The sequence below is a fragment of the Cyprinodon tularosa genome, unplaced genomic scaffold (assembly GCF_016077235.1).
Source record: "Cyprinodon tularosa strain WSP-4 unplaced genomic scaffold, ASM1607723v1 ctg457, whole genome shotgun sequence".
Taxonomy (NCBI): Eukaryota; Metazoa; Chordata; class Actinopteri; order Cyprinodontiformes; family Cyprinodontidae; genus Cyprinodon; species Cyprinodon tularosa.
Window position 1 is genome coordinate 365057 of NW_024039182.1, and position 23913 is coordinate 388969.

General features: G+C 38.2%; 1 protein-coding gene across 1 annotated transcript in view; it reads left to right on the top strand.

Annotated features, from left to right (window-relative positions):
- si:ch73-127m5.1 (neurotrypsin) overlaps nt 1–17361 on the top strand; it is a 51277-nt gene extending 33916 nt beyond the window's left edge. The window contains exons 7-14 of the mRNA XM_038300775.1: nt 6171–6349; nt 6875–7016; nt 7555–7775; nt 13185–13326; nt 13415–13687; nt 14274–14396; nt 14479–14750; nt 16092–17361. Of these exons, the coding sequence (XP_038156703.1) occupies nt 6171–6349; nt 6875–7016; nt 7555–7775; nt 13185–13326; nt 13415–13687; nt 14274–14396; nt 14479–14750; nt 16092–16615 (1876 nt within the window). The 3' untranslated portion in view covers nt 16616–17361. The remainder of the gene's footprint in view (nt 1–6170; nt 6350–6874; nt 7017–7554; nt 7776–13184; nt 13327–13414; nt 13688–14273; nt 14397–14478; nt 14751–16091) is intronic.
- Nucleotides 17362–23913: the final 6552 nt, after the last annotated feature.

Consider the following 23913-nt stretch of genomic DNA (forward strand, 5'->3'; position numbering starts at 1 on the left):
TGTCTACTAAATCAGCCACTACATGGAAATATTATCACAAACTTTACCTTTTTTTTCAAAGCAACTACAAAAAAAATCTGTCCTGTTAATAATTGTTTTTACTCCCAATGTTCATCAAATTTAGATCTGTTCCTACCTTCTATTATTTTTTAAATTAATTTCTTTCAAAACTTCTGTAAATATTTTAGCTAAATCTGTATTTTAAAAGAAATTAAACTGTAACAAGCCAAATAATTCCATATTTATCTTCCCATAACAGTTTTATTGGACCTATCTGAAACATTTATGGTTTCAATCCTTCTACACTTTTCTGACATGAAACCCATTTAGTAATAAAAGAATAAAAAAAAGGTTGCTTCTCTGTGAGCCTTTTTAGCTGATAGATTTTTTTTAAACAATTTTCTCATCCAAAACCTTTTAGAAGAAATAAATCGCTTGTACTTTCCATAGCCCTTGAAATAGTTGTGATTTGAAAAGATTTTATGAAGAAAAATCAAATTATTGCTTTAAATTTTATCCCCATTTACCCTGCAATCCCTAAATTAAGTAAGTAGATTACCTGATTATATAAGACTAAATTAGGATCTTGTTTAATACAAGCATAACACTGTTTGGAGGAGAACATGTAGTTCCAGTTATCACCCCATGGTGAAACACAATGGTGGCAGCATCATGCTGTGGGGAGGATTTTCTTCACCGTGGAAAATGAAGCTGATCAGAGATGATGGATAGAGCTATGTGGGAGTCTAACCTCCATGGGGATCTAAGTGAAATTAAATTGAAGGTCCCTTTGTTTCTTCCAATTTATGGATTGCTGCAAACAGCAGTCAAAGGATTAGATCATTAAAGGTACACTATGCAACCGGTGTTGATTTTACAGCGAGGCTCCCCCCAGAGGGCGAAAGTAAAAGTGCACTGTCGTAAATATGCACAGCTGTTCTCCTGGTTTCTCCGTCGAGCCAGGCGCGGTTGTTTTGAGCTTAGCAGACAGGCGAACGCAACAAATGACTAATGCTGCGTTCACACCGCAGCTGGCGCGACAGAAGCAGCGAGTTTACATGCAAAGTCAATGGTTGACGCGCGTCAAGGTGAAGCAAAAGGTCCCGCGGCGCGTTTTGAGCAGCAGGCGCAGCGCGTCTGAGCAGCTGAAGCAGCGCGCCGGGCGCCTTTAAGCATCTGACGCGCCTGATGCGTCGCAAACGCGCTGCTGCTCGAGATGGAAAAATTTAATTTTTGCTGCTAGACGCGCCGCGTCAACCAACCAGATCAGCTGATCTTGGAGCTGGCAGGGAGAGAGACACAGCGCTGATGATCAGAGCGCTATGATCACTCCTTTTAAACAGTTTATTGACGCCTAAATTAACTTAAAATGTAGAAACCTGCCGGCAGAATATGTTAGCTTTTATTATCCTGCTGCCTGCAGTTTGGATTATTTAGATGGAAAACACCTACCAGCTGCCGCGGTGAACCGCGAGGAGGCCAGAGGCTGCTGATGAAGGGATCCCTACTGTCGGCGCATCCCTGGTATGTGGGGGTCTGAGCGGCTCCGACAGAAAAAATATTGGAAGGCAGGATAATAATCTGAATGAACTGACGGCACTGATTACGTTTTCAGGTGTATTTTCTCACTTAAAAACATATTAAAACTACTTTATTCCCACTGATCACAGCAAATATAGCTGCAAGGCAGAGAAAGGATAGTGAAGCTCCGCACAACGCGCGTCAGACACACTTTTGCACCGTGCAGCCAGAGCAGCAAAGCTGCTTCAGCCGCGCGTCAGAACTAACTGGTACAAGCAGCAAAAATGAAGCAGCAGACGCGATTTTGCTGCTTTTGCTGCGACCGGTGTGAAAGCAGCACTGCACAAAGATCGCCACTGTGCTAGCAACGAGCATGCTTTTAACTGGGGGGTGTAGCAGCTCTCGCCGTAGAGCAAGACGGACTCTCGCGAGACTTCTGAGCCTGTGGGTGCGGGTCGGTGCTCCTGCAATTGCAAGTGCGGTATTTCCCCCACAGACCACCAGGGCAGCCGAGAATAGCTTTGTTCAACCTGAAATGACTCATTTAATCATCCAAAACGTTATGGAACACATTAATTAATTGAAAAATGTTGCATAGTGTGCCTTTAACACACCTACTTTAGACTAACTGCAGCCTTGCAGTGCTTTTTTATATCTTATATGATTAATTTTACAAAAAGTAATAAAATAAACTAGTATACAATTAATTAACCATAAACATTTATTTTTGTTGTGGATCTGCAACAGAAATGTGCATAAATAATTTGCATGCCAAAACAGCAAACACAAAATAAAATTAGTAAGGAAAAAAATAAATAACCACTATTTGTACAAAAGCAGACAGTTAAATAAAATGAACCATTAGGTCTACTTAAATTAAGTAAATGAAAAGTTAGCTGCAAATAAAAATTGTTAAAAAATATTTAAAGCTGATTAATTAGTTCTTAAAACTATATAAATGTATGTAACTCTATGTAAAAAATGTATTTAAAAATAAAAGCTAACTTTTGCCACACATTTAACCTTATTATGTTACTCTGTTCTTCTGCAATGCTTCGATCTGTCTTTAAAAGCTGTCTTAGAAAGCCTGACCTTCAGGCTGCAAAATCATTTATGAAATCAGTATAAAAAAACTGATGGTCGACGTCGTTAAAGCTGATCACTGCCAGACCTGTTTACGCCATAAAAAATCTCTACTCCGCAGACATAACAATCACAAGGAGAGTTCACGCTATCTATAAAGCTATTTAAAGATTTTGGTAGGTTGATCATAGATCTCATTTTGAGAAAAGGAGGTGAGCAGTTTAAATGGGGTCATCTGTGCTGTAGGGAGTAATGGAAGGTTTTCCATCCCTGTAGCCAACATGGTCCCATCACTATTGGGCTGGTCTTAATAGATGAGCTTGTCTCAGAAGTTTCCACTGGTTCCTCCACATCTTTGCATCAGGCTGGCCTCCAAGAGCAAATTAAGAAATATACTTTAAACTCTTTGCAAGTTTAAAGCTACAGTGTGTAATAATTACAGGGGTATACAGTCAGAAATGTAATCTATTATACATAACTATGTTATTTATCATCATCTACGAGCTCAGCCTCTTAACCTTAATATTTGCGTTGCCTTAGAATTCATTATTTATAATTACATAGGAGCGGGTCTTGCAGCCATGGAGGCAGACATCTTTGCGCTACGGCAGCGCAGAGCCAACAAACTAGCGATTGCGAGATCGCCAAAATGTCACAACGATGTAGAAAAAATAACGGGTATATTTATTATCTTAAGTCTACATGAAATCTATACCCTACACAGTTTAATGAAATACTATCTGTAAAATTATCTATGTAAACAAACCTCATCACTTGAGAAGGTAGGTGATGCGGACGTCGTGGAAGACATTTTGTCCCGTAACGCTCGCTGTACTGTTGGGGGGGAGAAGCGGTGGGGGGGAGATGTTCATGTTGCTGCGGTCTGCAGTCTGGACGCTAGATGTCGCTGAAAATTACACACTGTAGCTTTACGTTTTTTTTCTGTATCTCTGCTTCCTTTACAGAACTAAAATATAATGTCAGTGTTGTTCTTGGGGTTCTGTACCCCAGTATCTTATCAATTTCTTTGGCAACATCTTCCCAAAATTGAGACAAGTTGCAGCATTGCCAGAAGATATGCCTTTTTTTTTGTTTTTGTTCAAAAAATAACCTGGCAAATTTTTCCAACAGTACATTTTCAAATTCCTAGAACTAGTGATGGTAATCTGCCTCTTACAGATAGTGTTCCACATATCTTCACTTATGTCCTCCTGTAGATAATTTACCCATTTGTCCCAAATATATGGCGTTGAAGTTTTCCTATTAACTATTAATCCTTTATATAGTGTTGATACCTCTTTATTACTTTTGTTTTTATATGCATCGCTTAATATTTGTGCAATCGTGTTCATTTCACCTGGGAGATTGGGGCATATTTCTTTTAAGTAGTAGTCCTGTAGCTGAAACAACAAGTAAAAATCTTGATTTTTCAAATCAAATTCCCTCTGCAGATTTTGGAAACCTAAACTTTGGACTTTCTTGAGAAATTTGTTGAGAATGTTTAATCCTTTAGTTGTCCATCTCTAAATTTAGAAATCATTCTACCTGGTTTAAAATTGGTGTCATAGGCCAACCAGCTAAATAGTCAAACTACTTCCTCTATCTTACATTTTCTTACTGTTTTAAACCAAATCTCCAGGGTTAATCTTGTGATTTCTTTTCTTCTTATTTGTGATCATAATTTGTACATGTATGTATTCAGTAATAATTTTCACATGATCACAGTTGGATTCATGTAAAACAACACAATTTTACAATGAATATTTATTTATTTTTACAGTGATCATATAAAAATGACGGAACATGCAAAAAAGTTTTTTTTGTTTTGTTTTTTTAGTTGCTCTTAGGGCGCCCTAGTTGTCCCACTGGCCTGAGATGAGGGCAGTTGTTTGACCTTATACCAGAAAAACACCCCGATAGCTGCTTCATGTGGCAAATCTGTGCTTAAACTGCAAAAGTTTTGCTCAAACAAGTTCTCTATCCAAATGAACCTAGTTTCAACTATTTTAAAAACACAGCGGAAAACATTTCTGCCAAAAGGCTGTTCTATAAAGTAACACTTTAAGGTACGATTTTCCAATTATGCTCTGCTTTGCTTTGATCAATTCAATAAAATGACAGTAAAATACATAAAAGAAGTAAAATGGATATCAATATTTGGGTCTTTTGCCAATGTTTTTTTTTTTTTTTAAAGCATAGTTAACAAAGAAAGAAGTCAACCTTTAATCAATCTTTGGTTTTTCAAGATGATTTTTATCCCTGAAAAAAGTAAAACCCTTTATAATTATTTCCTTAAACTATTAATTAACTATTAACTTTGAGGTATAGAATTGATCGAGTTTTAATTTTAAAGTGATACATGATGACTAAATGCTTCCTCATTTTCATAATAGAAAAAACTTATCACCAATGTAAATAAGACTTAATAAGATTTAAATCCTCATCTTTTCCTCTTAAAGCACAAAAAGAAACGTCTCTATAAAAGCTAAGTGATTGCGTTGAAGAGAGTGAGATGGAAATTTGGAGTGACAGGAAAAACTGAGAGCAAAGGGTTGCAGCGTGGTTGAGGAACAATCCTGGGGAAACACCTGTTAGCGTGTTTGTGTCGGTGCAGGTTTTCTTTCCTCATATTCTGCACAGAAACTTCACAGACAGCTCCAGCTGTCAAACAGCCTGCAAGTTGTATCTGAGAAATGAATCCCACACTGGGTTTGGACTCCTGAACACACCACAGGGACCGCCCTCCGTCTGTGTTTGCTTTCCTAAATAAAAGATAACCCGATGCTGTTCACACTTCTGAACGCAGGCACATATGACAACCAGCAAACAAAGTAAACGGTTGTTTATTTTCTTTATTGTGTCAAACATGTTTCATGTCACCAGGCTTCTGAAAATCCTCACTGGACAACAGCTTTCACTTTAGATGCAAAGGCAGAAGTACAACGTTTTAAAGTTTCTAGACCCACAGCTCAGGATGGAGAATCTGTATGAAGGTTAACTCTTTCTCTGCCCTTTATGTTTAACAAACGATAGATGGGAAACAAAATAAAAATATGTGTCAATATTAACTGAAATGCCACATAAAGTAGGCATACAATTCCTTCCCTCACTATATTTCTATAACAATATGAATAATAACACCGACATGTTTGGTTAAGTCTCCTTTAGCCTCTTATTTTTGCTGCTTCGTTTTGCTTTAATTCACCCGCAGGTTTTCTTTAGGTTTGACGTCAGTGTGACACCAACAAAACTGAGACCACAAAAAACAGCAGCACTTTTATAGCACTTCTCCATCTATAAATCATGACCACATAAACTAGAAGCCATCTTGTATCTATTTTCTATTCAGCAATGGTTGTGTGTACAGAATGTTCTTTTTATAGTTGGACACTTTAAAGTTACTTTGCATTTTGTCTACTTACGTTATGGCAGATTTTTTTAAAAATGAACAAAAGCTTCATATTTAAGTGATGCCAAAAATGTTCAATACATATTTTCTTAAATGACTTTATTTAAGATGCTTTTAAGCTCAGTTTGCAAACACGTGTGTTTTACATTTGTTTCAGTGGCGTGGCGAAGGCCTGGTCATGGGCTCACTTTGGGCAGGGCTCAGGTCCCATCCTGCTCGATGCGGTGAAATGCTCAGGAAACGAGCTGTTCCTGGATCAGTGCCCTCACGGTGACTGGGAGCAGCACAACTGTGACCACATGGAGGATGCTGGAGTCTCCTGCAGCCCTTACACAGGTTATAACTCACTCACACAATGTGTTCTTGTATCATTTGGTTTCCTAGGTAAGGCCCTCCTTCTGCAAACGCCTCACTGAGCAAAGGTTGAGAATACTTCACTTTTTCAGATCTCTTGGGAGGCCAGACTAACTGCAGATGCATAAAAGGCAAATAAGATGTGTGTCTGACTAATATTATTTCTGATGTAGTTCTGACACTACACCCAGTATGCCCCTATTCTAATGCCTCCCTGGGCAAAAACCCATATAATAACCCAACAGCACACAGATAAACAAACACACTCTTATCTTGCAAACACAGAGAGAAGCTATTTATACCTCCTGAGCATCAATAAATCAATATTGTGTGAGGCAGCCGCATCCTGTCTGAGGCGAGCAGATACCAAGAGGAAACGGATCACATCATGGAACTAAAAGGAGCTCAATAATTGATCAGGATTTTAAAAATTAATGAGAACGGTTGTGTTTATAAACAAGAATGTCACCACGTGGCTACAGTGAGGATTTTCTGACGATGTTGCAGATGGCGTGGTGCGTCTGGTTGGAGGAGACACCCCCTGGGAGGGACGCGTGGAAGTGTTTCACAACGGTGACTGGGGGACGGTGTGTGACGACAACTGGAGACAGCAGCATGCAGAGGTGGTCTGCAGACAGCTGGGATACAGGTGGACCTACCATTCCTACCGTTTACATTTTGCAACATTATGCAAATTTTCTGTAGTTGTAATTAGTGGTTTTTCAAAGCTGAATATAGGTGTCTTGTTGCAGTCAGTTTTCCAGATCTTACTGATGATAGAAAAATTTAAATACTGGAAAAAGCACACTTTGCAGAGGCACAGACATCCGACAAGCATTCGGTTTTTTATTTGATCCTGCTAACAAACTAACAACATCGCCTTTTCTTGTGTTTTTGAGTCAGACTTTTTGAGTCAGATGCTGAGGCTGTTAATTGTTACTGCTGCAACCCTCTGGTTTAGTGGGGAACTGCTACTTCCATCAAATATCCCTATCTATGTTAGAGAATCTTTAAAAAATTCTGTATCCAGATTATGATCTAGAACATGGATTGCTCCCTCGTATAATAAAATCTAATTAAAATCTGTCCATAACTTTTCAGGTTATCATGTACACAGACGGACAAACACCCAAACTCCTTGTCGGAGGCAACATAAAATAAATCCTCTCTATAATGACTTTTTTTAGGGGTCACGCTGAGGTGGTAGCAGATGGGATGTTTGGGGAGGGTGCTGGTCTCATCCTGCTGGACGATGTCCACTGCGAGGGATCCGAGACGTCCCTGCTGGACTGTCAGCATGGGATCTGGGGTCGGACCGACTGCTCCCACAGTGAGGACGTGGGCATTCGCTGCAGAGGGAGATCCAGCCAGGAGACCAACGAGGTTCCTGTTATCGCACCTTCAACAGGTAACCCATGGCAACAAATAAGTAGAATAAATTACACTCAGGTCAAAACCAAGAGGGGATATATTTTTCAAATCTTAAAACTTTTTTATACATTTTTAAATTTTTCTGAACACTGCATGAAAAGTGGGATTTTCGTCAATATACGGCACTGTAGATTGTCGTGGAACTTCAGGTTAGCGGCAGTTTACGGCAATTTGCAGGCTTCGCCGAACACTCCCGTAAATTGTCAGAAATTGACGTGGACTTTGTTAGGCAGTGTTCCCCCCATGCCTCCCCCCCATGGAATTCTAGGGGAGGCTTTAACATGTAAATGAACATTCTGTGAGCTATACAAATGCAAACCAGGGTTGCAGGGGGGGTTTTACCCCAAGTGACATCTTTCTGGGTAAGAAAATCTCTGATACAAAGAGATCAGGCTCAGTATAGCCTCTTACATTTTAGCTTGAATTGATTTATTTAATTAAAGTATAGAGACCAAAACAGATCTTTAGCTGACAGAGCAATACATTTAGAGCAGTAATTATTTTTTTTTACATTTGCATTTAAGATAAAAAATAAAATGTTGTCTGTCAATATGCTCAATTCACAATTACTTAAGTGGAAAAGTTTCAAGAAATGATTCTGAGATGATTCACTTTATAACATGGCGCATTATCCTGTTGGAAGTAGCCATCAGAAGATTGGTACACTGTGGTCATAAGGACATAGGTCAGCATGCTAAATTGGTATTAAGTGGCCCAAAGTGTGGCAATAAATATCCCCCAAATAGATGGTAGAAATAGATCAGGCTCAGTATAGCCTAATTATAGACTCTTACATTTTAGCTCGAATTGATTTATTTAATTAAAGTACGCTAGATTACTGTGTATGCAAATGTTATGTAAAAAAAATACACAAAATAATTTACTTCAAAAATTAGTTTTAATCAGAATCAGTTGGCTGTAATGGTTAATTTTTTTTTTTTAGATTTCCACTTTTTTTTAGTTTTTTTTTTTTATTGAATATATAAGAAAACAATAACAATCTCAAATAACAAGTCAATAACAAATATTTCAATACAAGAAGAAATATCACAACTCCTGCTTTTGAAAAATAAAATTAAATGCACAGGCTGGAACAAAGTATAAAATAAAATAAAATAAATAAAAATAAATAAAATAATAATAGTAGTTAAAGTAAATTAATCAGTGGGGACTACCAACTGAAATTCTTCAATTAACTCAAACAATTTAATTGCATTTAAATTCTGCATCTTTCTCAGACATCTTTTGAAAAGGGAAAGTTCATTTTTGAGAGCAGAGATTGAGAGGGAGCATTTTGCATAGCGACATTTATGGATATAATACTTTGTTACAATTATTAGAATATTGATTAAAAATTCCAAATTTTTTTTCTTTAATGGATAAACCGAATTGAATGTTTTGCCAGGAAATAAAATCTAAATTTATTGTTTTAGAAGACAGAAAGGTTCGAAGTTGATCCCATAAGTTTAATACTTCTTTACATTCATAAAAAAGATGTTTAGTTGTTTCCAATTGAGTTGTACAAAAGCCACAATTCTCAACATTAAACTTAAATCTCTCTCTTAAAAACTCATTTGAAGGATATATGTTATTTATTATTTTAAATTGTAATTCTTTATATTTAGGAGGAATTGGGAATTTCAAATAATTTGTCCTAATTTTGACTATCATACATTTCTTAAAATTTTGTAAGAGAGCTGTGCTTTTGGTTCTTCCTGGGTACATATTATTTATAGAATATTGATTCAAAAACTTGTTGTTGCATTTATTATCTCTAATGTCCACCTGCTCAAATTCAATCTTATGGAGACAAACAATTGCAATTGCAAACAATTTATAGGTGCATTACCGCCACCTTCCAGAATGGAGCGACGCGAGCTCTTCTCGCGAGTCCTTCCATATAACAATGACGTCGTATGTGATTGGAGGAGCCTGATGAGCCTTCGGCCCCATCGTCCAATCACGTGTGAGCTTTTGTGCACTACGACTACTCGCGAGACCAGCATATTAGCAGACATGTTTGTGGTACTATACTCAGAAGAACTTCATCTCCAGTTACCGTGTTTGTATTTTGTTGTTACGTGAACAATGGCTGCACGACGTCTCGCGTTCAACTCGCCTCCAACTGCTCTTAGTCCACAACTTTCGGCCAGCCCACAGACTGACGAGAAGAAACTGCTGATTGCTATCAGCGGACTGTCTCGTCAGCATACTGCCGACATGAATGAGCGGCTCACTCAGCTGGAGAATTCGATGCACTCCAGGTTGCAGTCCATAGAGGACAAGATGGCGGCTCTGCAGTCGAGCAACTTTGCGGGATGTACGAACTCGAGGAAGAGAAGATGGGTGCACAACGCCACGCTAGCGGGTAAATATATGTTCGATTACTGGTAGCTATGCTAAAAGCAGCCTAGCTTAGCTAGGCAAGCTAAAGACAACCTAGCCTAGCTAGGTAAGCTAAAAGCAGCCTAGCCTAAAGCTTTATTAAAGTGTATTTTTTGTGATTCACAGGAAGCAGTACGCTCGGAGACTAATTGCAGGCGCTATGAACCGGAGCAGGGGTAAGGTTTAAAGAATATGCTTTCATTCTGCGGTAAAAGGACATGGATACGGATTAATACCGACCATAGCTGTACTTTTTTTTTTCACAGACTACTGTCGCCTCACACTGAGGCGGTGACCTCCTATTTGCTCCGAGCCATCTCGGCAAGTCCAGATTTGCACGATGTTGATAAAGACGACATTGTGTGTAAGTGACTTGTTTTAATGTTTTCTCCTTCCTTGTTACTGTGACTTGCGTTTGATTTTTTTTTTTTTATTCATACCACTCTCATTTGATTGTTTTCCAGCTGCCTGTAAGACATATTATGAGACGGTATGCAGGAGCTTCAGATACACGCTGCTAGCCAACACGCTGCGTGCGGAGGCTGCCAGGCAATCTGCTCGGAGTCGGGCTAGAAGAAAGAGGGTAAGACTTTATTTGGTGACTATTTTTCAGGTGCATTGATAGAGGTGTTGTGTCCATACGCAGTGCGCTGATTCATTGTTTTTTTTTTTTTTTTTTTTTCCAGCTGCTGAAAGCGAGGCAGAGTGTGCTGGCAGATGAGGAAGTGGAACTCTGGAAGTCCGCCACCGTCGACCTCATGTCCGACGAAGAAGATGGCGTCGTCGGCGGTGTCTCTGGATGGATTGTACGGTCGCCGCCATTTCGTAGGCCGGATCTCACTGAACTCTGTGTTAAGCTGCAGTCCCGGTTAGAAGCGATGCCGAAGTACAGGGCCACGCACAGTAGGCGTCTGCACATCGGACCTGCCTCGGAGGGAATGCTGCCAGTTACCTCCAACCCCGAGGAAGCAAACGGACCGTTCACGGACTTGTAATTTTTAGATACGCATATGTTTGGATACGCGTTGTATATAGTTGTGTGTTTTAATAAAGCTCTTTCTTTGCATAAACAGCTTCCTGGCAAATGTTCATTTCCTGTATAAATTCATTCATGTCCTTGATGGTAGCATAATAATTGTGTAGTAGTGTAGGATAACATAAATACACACCATATGAATGAATAAATATATGAATGAATAAATAAATATATATATATGAATAAATATATATATATATATGAATGAATAAATATATATATATATGAATGAATAAATATATATATGTAAATTTATATGTAAATATATATATATATATATATATATATATATATATATATATATATATATATATATATATATATATATGCCAGCCAATCACGAGCGACTTTACTTGTTTAAAAAGAAGTGGTTCCGTCCAATACTCAGTAAGAAAATTAAAGCCTGGCGTGGCCACGTGTGGTTTTGCTGCCAATCACGAGCGATTTCACTTGTTTGAGAATAGTGGTTTCAGCCAATACTGAGTAGGTTATTCAAGCCAGACCTGGCCAGCCGCGCGGGTTTGCTGCATTCATATGCTAATTAGGGCCATTAGTACAGCTGATCGCTCTCCACATACGTCAGAGTCCGTTTCCGACAATTTGTGGCACGACAAACGCGGACAAGCACGGGTTGCAAATTGTCGGAAACTGACGAAAATCAGGCAGATCTGCGGGAGTTTACGGGGGTTTACGGGGACGAAAATCTCACTTTTCATGCAGTGGAAGTTGAATTAAACCTGGCTCCACTGTCCGGCCCTCTGAGGCAGAGTCTATTCAGCTTCTCCTGGATATTAACTAAACATTATTCTCTGCTCCCTCTGCCCCCTGCCCTCCCTGAGAACATCTGTAAACCTGCTCCATGTGCGGCCGGTCAATGAACGCTCATCACTATTTAGCACTATCAAGGACATTAGCCATGGTGACAGTGCTTCATTAACTTAATTTGCACACACTCACAAGCAAACACACACATGCATGCTCATGCACTCTCATTTTGCTCCAGGTAGTAAGGACCAAGTGTTGCCTCCCATTGACTTACATTGATTTTCAGTCATTTTCAACCCTTTCAAAGGTCTAACCCTAAAAACAACCCTTAATCTAACCATTACAATGCATACCTCACCCTAAACCTAACCCAATTGACACCTTAGCCCTAAACCTACAAAAATAAAAATGACTTTGCAAAAATGTCCTCCCTCCTCAGGGTAAAAACTGAAACTGATCCTCACTCTTCCTCTAAAACAGGAACACAGATACAAAAATGCACACCCCTTGTACCGACTGACCGTTCTCTCTGCAAGATGTTGTTTTGTACCTCTTGTTTCTTTGTGCTGAGGTTTTTTTTTTTTTGCAATATCAGACTGTATCCTGCTGAGGATAAAATGGGAAATATGATTTTTTTTTATTTCTCCTCTTACCCATTGTGATCCTTTTCTCTTTTCTTGTTAACTAATTTATGGGCAGTACGTTTAATGGCAGTAAGGTCTCCGACACTGTGTATATTGTCTGTGTTTTGTCTTGTCTTGGACGGGTTGTTATGACACAGATATTTCACAGGCTGAGTGACTAATAAAGAAGCCATAGAATAATTGAGGCACTGAAATTGTCACTTTTTTAACTCATGCCACCAGGTGTACATCTTCATCTTCAAAATGTAAACAATTATAGGAGTTTTAATACTTATAATGGGCATTGAGTGTAAGTTTATATTTTCTCGATGTCGCCACACTTCTTTGTTTCAGATGTATCCCAAAGCGCTGTGAGCTGTAGAGAAATAACAGCTTTGTTTGCTCTGTGTCAACACATTCAGGTCATTAAAATGAGAATAGCTTTCCAGTGCAGAGGTACCAGATGACATTTAACTCCGTCAGCGGACAAGTAGATCAGAACATCCCAACAGTCTGGGCCCTGCAGAAGAACAGGCATGAATATGAATACAAATAAGAGTTTTTTCTCTCCTGCCAGGACCCCTGGTGCGTCTCGTGGGTGGCAGCAGCAGGAAGGAAGGTCGCGTCGAGGTGTATCTCCATGGAGACTGGGGAAGTATCTGTGACTCAGGATGGAATGACCTCAATGCCGCAGTGGTCTGCAGACAACTTGGACACAGGTTTGTGTTTATAGAAAACATCGTACATTTTGGGTTCTAATAAAACTGCAGAAATAACAAACATGCCGCCGATATCTGTGTCTCTCAGTGGTGGAGCGGTAGCAGCCAGAGGGTTCAGTCAGGGGAAAGGGCCCATCCACCTGGATCAGGTGAGGTGCACAGGGAAGGAGGAGTTCCTAGGAGAGTGCCCTTCACTTGGCCTGAACATCCAGGGCTGCAGGCACAGGCAGGACGCAGGTGTGAGGTGTGACGTAACGCCGCGGGAGACGACTGTAAAGACTCAGGAGGAGAGCTGTGGGTTGAGGAAGCTGGTGGAGGATGACTGGAAGCAAGAAAATCAAGGACAGGGGAACACAATCAGGTGAGCATTGATGCTGAACAAAGGTACAAAAGCACATGACAAGGTTCCAGTGTCACTATAACTCCATCTAGTGGTGAAAAAAGGTAGTTCAGTGTCACTATTCCATCTCTGATGCTTCTTTGTTTTGGCATTGAGTAGAAAATTACTGGGAGAGAGATCGAAGGGAAAGTTATTTTAAGAAGCTATTTGGAAACAAAAACACAGAAATAAGCACTATATATAGATAAATGCCAACTGATCATATTAAAGTACAGTTAACCCCTAAATTATTGTTTTTAACAGGTTTACTTCTAAACCTTTTTACAACAATAAAACAATTAAAAGGAGATTTAATAAAAAATATTAAAACAATGCATATCTGCTCATTTCTAAAGCTGCAGAGTTGTAATTACCTGTAAACACACTGGGTTTACTTAATGAGGGTTTGGTTTACAATTATTTTAATACAGAGGGATTAAACAGAGTGAGCATATGGGTCAGATGTAAAGCTGATGTGGGACGTGACACTACAGGATAAAGGTGATCAGATACATCCTTTTAAAACCACAAGTACAAATTACAAATATATATATTTCTTTGCTCCTAGGACGACTTGGCCCTGGCAGGTGTCTGTGTGGCTTCAGTCTCAAGAAGCCGTTGGCGGCCCTGTCTGCAGCGGGACTCTGATCAGCCCCTGCTGGGCGCTGACGTCTGCCTCCTGTCTCACCAGGTAAAAGCTTTATTTGTCCTCTGCAGCAGGTAACATCCTCCTCTTTTTTTCCCCTAAAGCTTCCTCCATGTCTGTGCTGCAGGTTTGGCAGTGACCCGTCCACATATGCGGTACGCGTCGGGGCGTCGGAGCAGACTCTCAAACTGGAACAGGTGGTGGTTCACAGGAAGTTCAAGGGTCAGAGCGGAGGCCATGACATAGCCATGCTCAAGCTGCCCAGCGCCAAGGGCCACTGTGTGACGTTCGAGGTAGACACAAATGCAGCCTGTCTACCTGCTGCTGACTCTGCAACAGGGGTGAAGACTGCATCATCATCATGTGTTGTCATTGTTACCACAAGCTGGACTGGACCAGGTTTGTGGTCTTTCTCCCTTTTATCATTAAACTCAAACAAAGCCTAAACATCTGTTACCTTGAAGTATATATTCCATCTCCGAGAGTTTCCCTTTTATTAAGATTCAATAGTAAAACTCATTAAAATTAAAATAGTCCTTTTTTTTATATTTTATAGGTTTTAATATTGTATAAGTCTCTACAGCATAATGTTTCTCAAAATTGTATTGATTGTTTTCTAATTACCTATAACTAAGACAAAAATATATATATACTACTGCTGCTACTAATAGTGATAGCTTACAAATATTTAATCAACATCAGAATGATAAATGTATTCATTTAAAATAGCCACATCTAAGAAAATAACCCAAGTGACCATTTTTTTCTTTTCCTTTTTAAGTGTGCCTCTGGTGGTGTCCCTGTGGCGCCATCTGGTGGTTGAATTATAAAACTAAAAGGTTTTGACTTATTATTATTATTTTAACCATAAATAGATAATCAGTCTCAGTCAGTCTCATTGTTCATTTTCTATAGTTTATAAGTTTGTATTTACCCCATCATAGAATTAAAGACAGATGATTATTTGATCTTAAAGAATAAAACAAAAAACAATTACGAATAAAATAGGAAAATAACGAGTTTTAATGTTACTGTATTTTAGAAAAGAAAATAAATTAATTAAAAAAAAAATCTTTATTTTCATTGGGTGTATGTAAACATTTATGTATTGAAGATATTTTTGATATGGACCATAAGTGCAGTTGCCCAGAGCGCTATCAGAAAGGAAAGCACTCACAGCAAAATAAATAGAAACATACATTTTCACTTGGTTGGTTTGGCCCTGAATACGAGTTTTATTGATTCTTAGCACACAGAGTGGGAATGGCCTTTGATGCATGCCAAGCAGATACCTGCTGCTTGCTGCTAAGAATAAGGACACTATTGGACCTTTTTCCATTGGCTCCGGTTGGGCAAACCTACTCTGCCACATCAATTTTCCAACTTTCCATTTCTGTTTTATTAGTATAAGCACAGGCTTTTTTCATCCCTGCTCAGGATAAAGTACGAGCAGAGAAAAAAAAAGCCAGTACCAGTGCAAAAGAAGCATAGGTCGTTCTTTGTGTGGTACTGTATGTTCTCCTTCACCCAGATTCTCTGATCATTTTCTGTATTTTAATGAGTTGAGGGGGTCCCAGAAGGAGAGCCTTGCCCTATTAGCAATCATGAATCCATTTTAAAGCTGTCACATTCCTTGTTGAGCAGCGAGGAACTCCATCCTCAGTGCAGGTCAGGACATTTAGGAAGGAATGTTCAGTGTTTTCTTTATTCCTCTGATGTCCTGCGTTTGTCTTCTCCCAGACTCTGTCCTTGCTTCCTGGGTCCCTCTGATGTCGTCTTGGCAGTGTAAGAAGCGCTTCGGCAACAGCTTCTCCAGTCATGGCACTCTGTGTGCCGGCAGCCCCCCAGACACCAGCCTCATTCACGGGGATGGTTGCCAGGGCAACTCGGGAGGCGGGCTGCTGTGCCAGGAGGAGTCGGGCCGATGGGTCGTCGCTGGGATTGTCGCCGGAGGCTATAGCTGCTCTGACCCGTCCTCCCCTGCGCTGTATACCCGGGTGAGCCGCTTCAGAAGCTGGATCAATGAAGTCATCGACACACACGGTCATCCAGAGGAGGCGCGTGCACCTGCAGCGAAACAAAACGATCCCACGCATTCTGATGATGACATGTCACACACACATGACGAACACTCTGAGACACACTGGGAGCTCCCACACAAACACACACATGCTCACACACACAATCATCAGCAGGCCAGCTTCAAGAGCACACACATGTTTTACACAGAGGATGCAGACAAAAACACACAGATTGAGGTCTGATTAAAGCCATGCCATTGGCTACCACCTGTGCCATGTGACCACCTTCGTTATTGAACCGTTTTGGATCTGAGATATGAAGACGCAGAAATTGATATGATGTATGGGATAATCCTGATTAAAAAGCATGATAATCATCAGGGCCAAATCAGAGCAGCATGTAATCAAAGGACAAATACTATCTGAGCGACATACTGAACTTGGTCACATATTAATCTATGCTAATCTAACTTCACACTAACTTTAGTTTTCCTCTGTGTGGGTCATTAGGAAAGTGAAATTCCCACAAACAGATCCTCTAATATTAAGGCAATCTGTGTGAAAACCTCTCAGATGAGTGGCTTAGATAAACTCCTGCAGCAGGCCGGGCTCCTCCTGGATTAGCTTTTATATAAAACTTCATATCAGTTCACTTTTCAAACAGGGCTCATTTCTTCAGGGTGTTGTCTTACAAAGTTAAAAGTCAAAGTGCTGTAGGTAATTTAGCTCTTAACTCAGGACCATACCACTGCTTTAGTATGTGTTGCTCAAATTAATAGCTGCTGTCCTGCATCATGTTCTCACTTAGTATCTGTTTTTAGTGTTTCAGTAAGGGAAGCTTGTGTTGTAATATAAAAGCTACTATTAGTTAGTTTATCCACCACAGGGGAAAACTTTTTCCCAACCTGTGAGGCAGTAGGTTACATCCAGAGGAAGCTGGAGTCTGCTGATTCATCAAGTTATTTTGTAGGTCTGCATAAGAATAAGAATAAAATAGGAAAAGGAAATATATGTCCCATACTTCATTCTTTTATTCTTATCTCTCCTCCTTTCATCCTTTATTTTTCCTCCCTTCTTTTTATAATTCCTTAGTCTGTTCCTCCTTCCTTCCTTCAGGTCGCTCCTCTTTAAATGCTTAATCTTTTTGTCTTCCCTTCTGTCATTACACCATTTATTACTTTCCTCCAATTTACTTTCCCTCCTTTCCTCTGCTCTGTCTTCATTTCATCTTTTAACGCTACTTTTTATACCATCCCCTTTATCCTTTTTTCCCCATTTATTGTTTGTACTGTTTTCCTTCCTTCCTTCCTTCCTTCCTTCCTTCCTTCCTTCCTTCCTTCCTTCCTTCCTTCCTTCCTTCCTTCCTTCCTTCCTTCCTTCCTTCCTTCCTTCCTTCCTTCCTTCCTTTAGTTTCCTTCCTTCCTTCCTTCCTTCCTTCCTTCCTTCCTTTACTTCCTTCCTTCCTTCCTTCCTTCCTTCCTTCCTTCCTTCCTTCCTTTAGTTTCCTTCCTTCCTTCCTTTAGTTTCCTTCCTTCCTTCCTTCCTTCCTTCCTTCCTTCCTGCCACTCTGGGCCTTTGTAGAGACTTTGTAAAGACCTTTAACCCCATACTGCTCCGGGGGCAGCACAATGGCAGCCCATAGCACCCCAAAGGGATGGGTTAAATGCAGAGAATTATTTTGTTGCTCTGCTTGTGACAGTTTAATGACAATAAAATGCTGGAAAAATATATATATAAATTTGCAAAACATTAAAAATGAACATTAACAGGCCAAAAAGAGTAAAGAAGTGTTCACATGAAGGCCACCAGTAAGGACTTTTAATAATTTAAATAAACAGTGTGTAAGAGCCCTGATATTTATGGAGTTGTTTAAAGATGAACTATTTGACTAAAACATAAAATATGGAGTTTAAAAAAACATCAAGTTATTTCTAGAGATAATTTCCAAAAGCTAAGCTGAAACACTCTAACATAGCAGCAGTTACACAAGCACCTGCAATGATCTCTGTATTTAAAAGCAGCAAAAACATTGGTATGGTCCTTTAAATCTATACAGGAACAATCTGTTGTTTGAAAGCCATCAGAAGCCGACAGCCGGGTTATTAATATCCTTTTTTTTATATTCGCTCTAGACAGTTACAGTAGATAGTTGCTCAGATAGTTAATAGATAGATAGATAGCTGCTGCTCCTAAGTTTAGTGTTATCAGATAGTCAAACTGCTGAGGCTTTTTTTCTGTTTTTGCCTGAGCAGATGATGCAACCAGAGGGTGGCGATCTTGTTCTACTTTCACAGGGCCAAGTGACCTGGCCCTGATGTCATTTTTATACGTTTGCAGTAAGTGTACAGTGATGTGCTGTGAAGCATTGTGTTGTGAAGTATCTTGTAAATGTTGCCGCCTGTCCTGAGCCTGTTGTTCTGATCCTGGACATAAATCCGCTCCTACAGCCTTCTTCAGACTCAGCCATCTCTTGTAATTACAGTTAGTCCCTGAGATGTGAGGCTTCAGGCTGAATAAACTTGTATTGAACCCATCAGCTGCTCCCTGGTGTACTGTGCTGAATCATGGTTGGATATTAAAGCATTTACTGACTACAGCTTCCATGTGTTGCTCTTATTTCTCTTCTGACACATAATAGATGTCAATGTTCAAACCTGTGTCTGTTTCCGATGAGCAGACTGCTTTACTTTACAATTTATCATGGATGGAGACGTCTTTGGAGGACAGATACTGGAACACAAACAAAATGCTTTTATTTATCACCGTAAAGCGTGCAATGAAATTTGTTTCAGAACAACCCATCCAGGAGACATAATATACTGAATACTGAACATATCAGCATTCATGGCTTTTAAATCTTAAGCTTAATCTTTCTTTACATAATAACTCATATTCAGACTAACCTATGATCTAAACATTTCTATAATAGCTCCTATTCTATGTTTGGGTCTGTTTTCTTTTTTCTAGGTTCCCCTAATTATGGCTCCATGTATCACCTCATTAACTCAGACCACAGCACTATACTGGCTTAATTTCTTGTATGAATGATCACAGTGTCGTGTTATTAGTTATCAACCACACAGCATTTAGTATGAACACAATCTTGATATTTTAAATAGTTTTTATGTATTTACATAAATGTCCAGTAAGTGCAGCTTGAAATTCATAAAGTCCTAAATCTATTTTTTTTTTTGTAAAACCATAAAAATATTTACTTATTTTATGACGTTAACCCTTTAATGTCTGAATTTGTATCCTTTATTAAAAAAATTATTAATCAAAACATTTGTTTTTTTGACAACTGTTGCTTTTATGTCAAACCAGCGTTTGAAAATCCATTTATTCTATACTGAAAAATCACTTTACTATATAGTTATGGTCGTTTTTATCTCAATGTATCCATCCTTATTAATTATTCTTTATTGTTTTCAAAAGTAAATCATAAGATACATTTTTGGGTAATATAAATAAATGCATTTAATAAACATTTTCTACAATAATATTTTAATTATACATATAACCGATTAGCTTCACCCTTCCAAAATGGGTTAAAGGGACATTATATTAATATAAGTGAGAAAACATAAATTTATATCCAAGTTGAAACTGGATGAATTTCTCTTCATTGATCACAGACTTTTTGAATATGTTGGGTTTTTCAAACATTTCAACAGTTTTCTCACAGTTTGCAGTTTTGCTGACTCCCTTACCATCTTCAGATGATGGATTAAGCTTTGCTTTCTGTATTCCTCATGCAAAATGTGCAAACTTTAAAGAAACAGTAATTTTGCAAATTGACACATGAACTGAACAAAGAAGTCAAGTAATTAATTACAGAACTGCAAATAATTGAAAAATAAATCTTATAGCTTCTGTTGTCCATCACCCATGAGTGCCGTTAATCTTTTCCTTTGTTTCCTTCATGAAAACAGACAAATCCGAGTGGATTGGCCTTTTATTCACTGTGACCATAATAAGCCTGCAGCCTGCCAGGATGTGGCTGATTTATTTATTGCTAATGACTTATATAAAATGGGCTGAGATTTCAACAATAAAATATTAATAGTGGCATAAGACTGGAAGAGTGTGATTTTATGATAATCACTCCAGGTGGAAAGCATCTCTGCTCTGACCGTCAAGTCAATTTAGATGAAATGTGGTTTTGAATTATTAATTACCAATTGAGAGTAAAGTCATGGAAGCATCAGAGCTCAGTCTCCATAAAAACTCTATCGCTTTTCCATATTATTCACATAATGAATGATTAAAAGGCATTGAACTGTAAACAGATCTGTTTCTTTTCAGATGATCTTTAGACCAACTATTATAATTTTAAGTGCCAGTATGGAGATATGGTGCACCACAAAATATAATTAGTATCACAGCAGTATTAAATATAAGTAATAATAAATTAATACAGAAAAAAGGGTGGAAATTAAGAAACGTAATGACATACACACACACTCACATATTTATAATAGTAAACATGTATTTTTTGACTAGTCCACATGTGTACTTTATAATATATAAATATATTTTTCCTTAATTATTGCCTATTTTATTCATGAATCAACAAATGTTTTAAGCATATGTTACCTTATAGAATTGTTCAAATGTTGCACGAGTGCACACATTAATATATTACAAATTAAATATGTGTATTAACCACATATAGGTATACAATTTATTAATCATAATACTGTATGTTCTATTTCAAACTAATTCTCAGTTTTTTTTTTTTTAGATTTTTTCATACAGGTTTTCCTACATCTATTCAGAGGAGCATACAGTAAATGAGATAATCGAGAATCTTTATTGCCCTTATGAAACCAAGAAAAACTCCTGTAAGGATAATACACAAATTGATAAATCTTGTAGATTCTATAAAGCATCCATTATGTTTAAGTAACAGTATGGCTGGTTAAACAAACCCCTTTAAAACGGACTCATTGATAAACTAAACATGGATTAGTTAAGTTGATAGATAGAATAAATTCAAAACATTTAATCAGTTAATGACAACACATTTTAAAAATATGAGTGCTTTAGTTAAAATTTGTATATGTTACATATTCTATTTAATTCAATTCCGCTTATTTATATAGTGCCAATTCACAACACATGTCATCTAAAGGTTCTTTACAGAGAAAATTCATGGATGAGTGTACATATTCATTTGCACTGTGTTGTTGACTCTTCAGCAATCCCCCTTAATGAGCATGCATGCAGAGACAGTGGAGAGGAAAACTTACTTTTAACAGGAAGAAACCTCGAACAGAGTCAGGCTCAGTGTGAACAGCCTTCTACTGGGGCTGACTGGGGTTCAAGGAGACATGAAAAAGGAACATAGCAGCACTGATCTATAAATACTCTATATGTCAGAGAATGTAATGGTTAACTAGCACCACAAGTGGCTTATTTTGGGAGAGAAACAGTTAAGCAGACAACCTCTGAGCAGGTTTTCATGTCAAAGGGATGAAAGAGCACATGCAGTTTTGTCACAGCCATAACTATATCTAGGAGAGAAACAGAGCTAAACACTCAAAAACAGGCCCAACTCTACCATCTATATCTGAAGGTGTTAAACCTGGATGCCGTTTTGTCTGCATCCAGGTTTTTATATCTTGAAGATATGCCTGTAATCTATGTAATGGATTAACTTCATCTGGATTTAAAGACCGATATAGCTGGGTATCGTCAGCAAACCAGTGTAAATGAATCCCATGCTGTCTAATAACTCTACCGATTGGTACTATATATAGTAAATTGGTCATAGCACTGATCCCTGTGGTACTCCACAGGTAACCCTGGAGCATGAAGAATATTTATCTTTAACATGAACAAACTGCAATCTTTCAGATAAGAAAATTTAATAAAATTTAATTATTTCACAATATAATGTAAAATAAAGCTATTGTTAATAATATACAGAAAAATGTGTTTTGATGGTAAATATTTAAACAGTTAAAAGGGGATTTAGGTCCTTGGAGTTTGAGAGGCGGCCACATACTTTAAAACTGGGACAGATTTCCAGAGAGAACGTTAAACTGTTGAGTCATGTTTAACTTGCTGGGCTCGATAAGTATTCACCACTCCCAGTCCCAGGTCAAGATTCATTTCTGTGAAGCAGAACAAATCTTGCAATCGCCCACTCACCACGGCAGCAGATATTCAGTGCATCTATGATGTGGCGTTTGCAGTTTGAAAACACAATAGTTAATCTCATTGTAATCCATTTTAGTCAACAGGCTTTTTATAGGTTATAACAAAGACGGGTCATATAATCTGTGAGAAAAAAAAAAGATGGATACATTTTCTGTGGTTTTTATGTAATGCTTCCTCCAGTACCACGAGACAGATCATAAATCTGAGAAACATTTGATTAGTTGGTGTAAATGACTTGTCAATGCGTTCATCAGGATGTAGATGAAGCATTGCAACACCTGACACCTTGTTTTGGTAGGTAGGTCACAAAGATGAATGATTCTATCTTTGCTAATCTATAGATTTAAAACATTTTGAAGCATAATAAATACTTATGTTTTAAGGTACCAACACCAACAATCTGAGGGTTCTTGATATTTTTTTTCCCCCCTGAGAATGAAAAATGTGTTTCTAAAAAAAAAAAAAACAGGAATCATGCCTATGGGCTGTCCAACATGACTTAGCTGGCTGTTTCTGATTGGTTGATTATCTCTTTCCTCTGAAGGTCCAGCTGCCAAAACGCAACAAGAGTTATGGCTTAAGATGTGTGAATAATAAACATTTCACGCTTTAGTTGTGATATGTGCATTTCGTTGCCCCGTACCTGTGTAATGACAATAAAGTTGAATCTAATCTAATCTAAGAATAAAGGTTACACTTAAAATTATGCACCATGGTCCAGCTAAATTGCCCCTTTTTCTTTGGCTCTATGCCTGAAACTTACCACCAGAAGTAACATCATCTGGTTCTAATACCCAATATTAATGTATCCAATTGATCGTTCCAGAGACATCCACCATTCAGTTAACATTAATTCAGTTTAAGAGCGACCTTGGAGTCACGGCTGTTGGGCTCAGATTTACCCATTATGTGAGTTTAAGAGTGGATGTCTCAGTTGGTTTTTCGGTTGAGTCTAAAGACGGATCCCAGATGGTGGTAAGGTTCTTTATTTATTCAATAAGGGGCAGTTCTGGTGTTGGATGCTGATAAAATAAAGATTGTCCTGAAACTTTAAATTCCTCATTCATCTGCAAAGGTCTAAGATACTAGAACATTTTTAGACTTATATAGCTTAGATATATTGCATAAATATTCATTAAATACCCCCATTTCACATCAGCAATTGTTTGCACTCTAGTTGACAGCAATAATTTAGATTTTTATTTTTATTTGAGCGTTTGCTTTTTTATCAGAAAATATTATCAAAATAACCCTTTGGTATAATCATAAATCAAGTGTTGTTTTGTTTTCATATTTGAATCATGCTTTTAATATAGATATATGTGCTGAAATATATACATTTATTTATCTTTTTTTAAAGGTCAAATTACCCTTAA